General features: G+C 38.4%; 1 protein-coding gene across 16 annotated transcripts in view; it reads left to right on the top strand.

Annotated features, from left to right (window-relative positions):
* The first annotated feature begins 637 nt into the window (after nucleotides 1-637).
* Nucleotides 638-7,517, top strand: part of ank1a (ankyrin 1, erythrocytic a) — a 185,442-nt gene continuing 178,562 nt past the window's right edge. For 10 of the 16 annotated variants that reach the window (XM_072434208.1, XM_072434200.1, XM_072434197.1 and 7 more), the window contains exon 1: nucleotides 639-915. In XM_072434208.1, coding sequence (XP_072290309.1) covers nucleotides 790-915 — 126 coding nt within the window. In that variant the 5' untranslated portion in view covers nucleotides 639-789. Of the gene's footprint in view, nucleotides 916-7,517 lie in introns of all 16 variants that reach the window. The other 6 variants (XM_072434207.1, XM_072434206.1, XM_072434199.1 and 3 more) reach the window with 1 other exon arrangement.

Genomic DNA, 7,517 nt, shown 5'->3' with positions numbered 1-7,517 from the left:
TAAAGATTATATATCAGTACCATTTCTTTAAATTGCACGAGTGAATTGATTTGAATATTTGAAATGTTGGTAAAAAGATTGTCTTGTTGCTTCATTCTCAACAGAAAATTACATCAAAATTTGGCATTGCAAACATGTTTTGGTGCCAAAGTCTAGCTAGACCGGCCAAATGTATCATCACCAAATCTATTGAAAAAGCTGAAACCGATTATGTGACGTTGTGACTATCTATCTATATCTATCCATCTATCTATACTAACTATTTTAATTTGTTTACTGTGAATCCTACCAGGAACCTTTCCAACTTTGGATGGCCCATTTTACCTGATGACCCAATTTTTCAGACTTCACTCTGAGACCAATTAAGGAAAGCCTTAGAACCTGAGAATATAAAGCAGAGGAGCCTGCTGAGTGCCGTCGTCTCAGTGCGGTCCTTAGAGTGCAGTCTCCATGTCTTCACACTATTGTCTGAAGAGGAGGCAAGAGGGAGAGGTGATCAAAGCAGAGTGTGGAGAGAGAGAGAGAGAGAGAGAGAGAGAGAGAGAGAGAGAGAGAGAGAGAGAGGAGAGGGAAAGGGAGCTGGAAGAGCAGAGCAGTGCGGCAGATGGCGAGTCACTGCACTGCTCAACACCGAGAGAGGAGGGGAAATAGTCCGCAGCAGCAGGGCCCAGAGACAGGAGCACACAGCAGCAGCATCAGGCGCTGTGCTGTGGCTGCCTTCATACACACAACAACCAAGAGTGGATTCCCCTCCTCATAAAAAAAATAGCAACAACCTGAACAGACACCATGGCTCAAGCGGCCAAGCACCTCCGCAAAAACAAGGATTTAGAGGCGCAATTGGAGCAGGAGCGCAAGGAGAAGGAGGAGGAGAGGAGCAAGAAGAGGAGTCGCTCGCGGGATAAGAAACGCAAGGTACTGTGGTCTGTGATGGCGGGGCAGCAGTTATCATTTTTTTTTGGAGGGGGGGTTGGTTGTCATTCCAGCACACACATGGAACCTTCCCCCATGCAGCTGTGAGGGATAGTTCTACTGCGTTCTATCGTAGTGCTCCTCCCAAACACTGAGATGGGACAGTGTTGTGGAGGAGCCTTTACCTTAACCTCTGCCTCTTGATTTAATTCTACCTCTACCTCGTCTTTTAGTTATCCCTCTTGTCTTTACCCCTACCTATTTCTTTACCGCTGCTGCCTCTACCTCTACCTCTTGCCTTAACCCTTTGCCTCTGCCTCTTACTTCTACCTTTTCCCTTTACCTTTATCTGCTGCTGCCTCTTACCTCTACCTCTTGACTTCTACACTTTCCTCTGTTCGCTTTGTCTCTTGCCTTTACTTCTACCTCTTCTCTTTACCTCTTTTTCTCCCTCTATTCTTTCACAATAACAATCCTTAGGGCAGAGAAATATGCTAAACAGTAATTGAAAGTACATTATTATTCTGTTGTTACATAAAATAAAATAAAATCTACATAAATGTATAATAAATGTTAAAAAACATGAGTAAAATAATAAATAACCAGCAGAATGAAATACTTAGGTAGTAAGTTACCGGTAGTATCTATATTTAGTCAAGAAGTTACTAATCAAATATGATCATATACAAATAAATAACAAAATATTTCCCCGGTGGTTTAAACAAATTATACACACGATAAATACTGAACCCTAAAAATGTTGATCCAACTATTAATTATCGATTTAGTGACAGGCCTATCGCTGCCTCTCTATCGTTTGCCTCCGTCTCTATCCTCCTCGCATCTCTCCCCTCTTCTTGTTTCTCTCGCTTTTTCCTCCCCTCCTCAATGCGGTAAAACAATCCCATCACCAAGAAAACGATCTGTCCTGTCTTGCATCTAAAGGTGTATCTGCACATTCAGCTCTTTTGGGAATATACAGGTGCTTTAGAACTGGTTTGAAAATATCTGTACCGGTGGTGACAGTGGTGCAAGATATTTATTTTTTGTCGTGGTTGTATCTGAAAAGACTTGGTGGTTGAAGGTGGAATCATGATGAGGAAGTCAGTGAGAGCGAAGGACTAGCCCCATGCAAGCGCTGTGGGAAGTAATAAATCATGCTTTTCTGCTGCAGGACAGGCTATCCAGTATTCGCCTGTCACTAAGTTTAGTAAGTAAGAAAAATATATATAGCAGGATTTGTTAACTGTATGTCAACACAGGTGTCATATTGGGGAGAGAATTTCTTTTTCAGAGACACTACAGGCAAAACTCTTGCTAAAAAAAAAAAAGTGTTAATACATAAAAACAGTTACAAATCACATATCCCATTTCCAGACATTTCAACATTGATTTAAACTGACCTATTGAAATCAGGTCTTTTAGTTTCCTGACCTTTTGTAATTCCATGTGTTTCAGAATATGATTGTAGAAGTTTAAACTACAGGCTTTGCAGCTTTTAAACGGAATAGGACCTCAGGAGACAGGATATATTGTTGTGGAGGGCTTAAAATTTACAATCCACCTTCGAAAGTTCAAATAATTTACACCATGTAGAATAAAATAAAATTCCAAAGTCCAAGTATCACCACGACTATTTGTTTGAAAACGTAGGATATTGCGTTTCATGGCATAAAATATGAAAAACATTGGTCCCGAGACGTCTCTTGCTCTGTAGAGAAATCAGACTATAAATGGACAGCGGGCGTAGTGAAAGTTCTGCGCAAGGAAACGTAGTGAAGAGGGCTGCTTGTGGGAATGGAGAAGCAGACGCTGGAATGGAGATGACTTTAGTTTGCGACTGTGGCAGTAAAACTATCTGGTGCTGATGCACAGGAACCAGACGGGGACATAAACAGAGGAAAAAGCAGTGTGTTGAAGTTCGCTGTGATGCGGGGGTTGGATTGCTAAAGCTGATGGTTACGTGATGTGAACTGTGTCTAGCCATGGTACGGTCCATTCTGGGTAGGCTTCAAAAATGTCACAATCTATGATTGACATGACTTTATGCCACTGACAGAATAACCCAAAAGCAGATAATCCCATTAAACCCTTTTAATTAAAATTAAAACATCTATTAAAAGACTATACTTTCAAAATATACGTGTTATACACCATTTTAAAGGGTTTTAAACTGTCTATTTTCTGGTAAAAGGTATGAAAGTAGAGCACAGTAGAGCACTTTGAAACAAAGTTAATAATACAAATAGTTTAAACAAATTGTGCCTAAAAATTATGTATAAAAAGGACACAGGGATTTACCAGCTCATTTTGCCAATAACATCTCCATGGAGATAAGCAGGTGGTAGACCTTTAATCAGAAAAGTTACATAGGACACCTTTAAATCAACTTGAGCTGCATACTATATATTGCACCATGCAACACCTGTGGTTAATTAAAGGATCTCGAAAGTGTCATAAATGTTAGATATTTGACCATTTACAATGCATATGTTATTGTATTGGTCTTATACAAGAAAAAAGTATGAAAAAGAAGATTATTTTTGAGCCTATTGCTGTGCAATTATTCAAAAGTAATAATTTTCAGTTGTCAATGATATGCTTTTAATGCAGTGGTCTACAGCCAAAAGCAGAGTTCAGACTTTGGAAGTGGCAATTGTGCTATTTTGTGTTAAATGGCATTGATTAATAGTCTGCTAATAAAATTGAGATAAAAAATATTATTGGAGACTAAAACAAAGTTTTTGTTAACTAAAATCATATATATATATACATATATACACACACATATATATATATATATATATATATATATATATATATATATATATATATATATATATACCGGTATATCCGTAGGTTTCAGAGTGATGACAAAATTAGTGTTGTTTCCCTAGAAATTGAGACTTTTTTTTTTTTTTTTAAACATGCCCTCAAAATGGCAAACGGAAAGCTGAAATTACACAGTCCATTTAAAAAAATGCGATAGTGGAAGGGTCGAACAAATGTTATAATATTTGCTGTTCAAAATGCAGATGTTTTGACCTGGTTTGTAAATGTTTCTATGATTTCGTGAAATATACGTGTAACAAAAACTGACGAGCCGAACAGAAATTTTACTTTTGTCCGATTTTATTTTTCCAGTTAGGGCTGGGCGATAAATTGATTTGTCTGGATGAAAAAGCATTTTATTTCCCCCACCTCCATGTAGCTCTTTCCTTTGGGCTTAGCCTTGTTACAGGAAGTACGGCGTGAGTGTAATCAGCTGCAGGGCAGTGCGCAAGGGCGTCTTTCAAGGAAAACCGCAAATTGGACTAAATTTGCGATGTCAGACATGGAAGAATCGGGAGAGGAATTTTTTAAGGCAAAATGGCCTGGCCCTATTTCCATTATGTAACTAAAATTTTACTTTTCTAGGAGTTTACTTTTTCAACATTTTACTTTTCTAGCTTGTTACTTTGCTAGCACTTTACTTCTGTAGAGTGTTACTTTACTAACATATTACTTTTCCAGGATTTTACTCTTATAGCACACATTTAAATGTTGATTTAGGCTACACAACTACGACTTTGTAGAGATAGTAACATATTAAATGTGTTGAAATGTTGAAAATATTTATTGATTTGATGAATTAATTACATTTTATTTGATTTTATGCTGACATTTATTGAAGATGTGGCTGTGTTTTTGATGACATCACAAAATATCAAATTAATTCATGAGGGACTACACTGCTGTATGAAGGACTTTGTGTGCCAAAAGGAAATTAAATTAACTAGAATTGCACAACGAATGAATTAAATGTACAAGGAATTAAATGCATGTGCCATAAATAATTTAAAGGAACATTAAAGCTTAAAATTAAAAAGATCTATTTAATTAATTTGTAATTTCATGGTGTTGTTGCAACCTTTGAAATAATCTCACTCATCTAACTCAGAGGGCGGGACTTAGGCCGGTCTGGTCAAGTCAATTTCTTTACAGTGTGGCTATTGTTATTACTGTGATGTCACTCAGATTAGCAGAAAAACTGTGGAAATGTTTAACTTTTGCTGATAGATGACCCTAAAGCCCATGGCACGTGCCCATCGCAGCCCGTCACTTCCCGGCTGTCAGAGCAGCTCAAACATGACCAGAGCATTGGGTACAGCAGAGGCAGAGCCACAGAGCGGTGCAGGCTCTGGGTGTGAAGCGGGACCAGGGGGAGAGGATGTTTGTAGCCTCAGTTATTGTTATACTACGCCAGCTCTTTCTTTGATACTTAAAAACTTTGGACAAAAAATTTACCTCTGTGTGGCTTTAAAAATGCCATGACATGTAATGGAATTGTGTGTGGTACATCATTACTCTAAGTGGAAGATATATGTAAAAATTGACAAATGTTGTTTAGAGATACGCAAAATTATAGTTAATATAAGTTAATCGTCTACTACCTCCTATTAAAAAGCAACAAAACACCACAAACTTGCAGAGCGTACATGTATTTACCAGTGGTGACCCAGCAAGTTATTATGTTGTTACTCTTTAATATAGTTTTTTTTAAGACTGTTTTGGTATAATGCATCTCTATGGATGTTTGGGACGAGTTGCTGCAAATGAAAACTCTTTTGAATTTCAATAGACATTCAGTACTGACCTCAATTGCAATTTTTTCAAATATTTCTGAATTTGTAGAGCAGTCACTCAGCAATGGCGAGGGTGAGGAGCTTGATGGTTCTGCTCCTGTGGTGGAGACAAAAAATGTGACAAGAAATAGGAATGATGAAATGTGGTTGAAACTCTGCTCATTCTAATATGTTACCTAATTTGTACTGTTTTGAATTGTGAAAAACAAAAGTAGTTAATTTTAAGGTCCTTACACCAGTCCATGTGTAATGTTCACTTACCTAATGTATTTCTAACATCCTAAATATTCACAGCAATGAGTTTATAAACACTTTTCACAAGCAATTTTTGCCATCCTGGGGAAAGCTAAGAAACATTAGCATGCCAATAGCGCACTTTCCCTGCTTCTCGGAGAATAAAACGCTATATAAATAGATACAGAAAAAGCACTGTAGTCTCATTTTCACCTGTATAGATGCTTTTACAATATATCTGTACTGGGGCAATTTATTACTAATTTACAAAGAAAATTTGTAAATGAACTAGTTTTGTTTTTCATGTTTCAAGCTGTGAAAATCAGATCAACTTTTAATGGAACCTCAAAATAAATCAAGAAATAAAACACTCTTACCCAGAACCTATATGACTGATCAAGTACAAGGACAAATCCTGAACTAAACCAGGTCTATACTGGTCTGGATGAGATCTTGATGAAGCTGTCTGCTCTTGATGTTTTGTCAGTTACATTGCGTGCTAATATAGCCTTGACAGATAGTTGGTTTCCCCCCTTAGCCTTAGCGCTAACGCGGACTGCCCCGGAGCTCATCAATTGTCTGTCTGATCCCAACACCTGCACCACGTACGTTATCATAAAATCAATAGCAGCCTCCACACAGATGCTAGCAGTAAAACATGCGTTCTAACATTTTACATTGAGACATGGACTGGTAAGATTCTATTGTGGAACTTGCAGTGTCAAAGGGATGCAAATAAATGTATCGTCTATGGTTAAAATCTCTGTAATCACTGGCCCTGTTCAAAAGGAAAAACTCTGCCACAAACATCTTCTCTGTTAAGGTAAATGAACAAAGCTGTGATTATGTTGCAGTAGCATTTGCAAAAAAGTGGTGATAGGCCATTCATTACTGAACATTTCAATTAGCTTTGGTTATGCTTAAATTTGTTTTAAGTTTACTTGTTTATCTATCTTTATCATGAACTCAGTCTAAGTTGTATTTCAAGTGATTCATGCATGTTATCTTTATTCCTCTACATTCAAGATGCGAGCTCTGAAAATTGCAGTTATCTATAACCACTGCCACAGCTCTGTTCTCCGATTTAAGTATGTTTTGTTTATCACAGATAGCATTCAGCTGAGTCATTTTGGCACTTTGTTGTGTAGTTTTCAACCTAATGTAAAGTGACCCCCAAACTGCTCGATACGAGTGAATGAGGGCCGTACACTGTTCACTCCAAAGTTTAATTTCAAAGCCCCGGAGTTCGCCTATTAGTGACCTGGGGCATTGACGAAACCTCACTCCCTCACCTGCTGCAAACACTACCGGGCTGGTGTCATGGATCTCTGGTGTAAATGTTATGCTTAATATCCTTCATCCAGACGTATTACGTACGGTGCTCGCTAACACAGGGGCCCGGAGCTCTCGTCTGGCCGTCAGCCTCAGGGGTCTGAAGGAGCACTACTATGACAGACTCATGTACTTTCAAACAGCAGCACTAACGATCTCTTTGTAAAATAGGTTCAACACCTGTAGAGTGTTGTTGAGTTTGCAGTTTCTTTTCATTGTCAAGTCGTTTCTTTGTTCGTTTTTCAGCACCAGGGGGATATATTCTTCTGGACATGAGGACCACGTTCTGTTGACCAATCAGCGCAGGTCTGGTGCCTTGGTTGCCAGGTTGTCATTACAAATAAGTGCATTATATGTTAACGCTGATGGCGCAGCAACAACGCTACTACGCTAGTGGCGCACCCTGTACTTGCA

Source organism: Eucyclogobius newberryi, unplaced genomic scaffold, assembly GCF_026437365.1.
Source record: "Eucyclogobius newberryi isolate DKJ021-1_F unplaced genomic scaffold, fEucNew1.0.hap1 SCAF_6, whole genome shotgun sequence".
NCBI lineage: Eukaryota > Metazoa > Chordata > Actinopteri > Gobiiformes > Gobiidae > Eucyclogobius > Eucyclogobius newberryi.
This window is presented reverse-complemented; position numbering and strand designations above follow the sequence as displayed.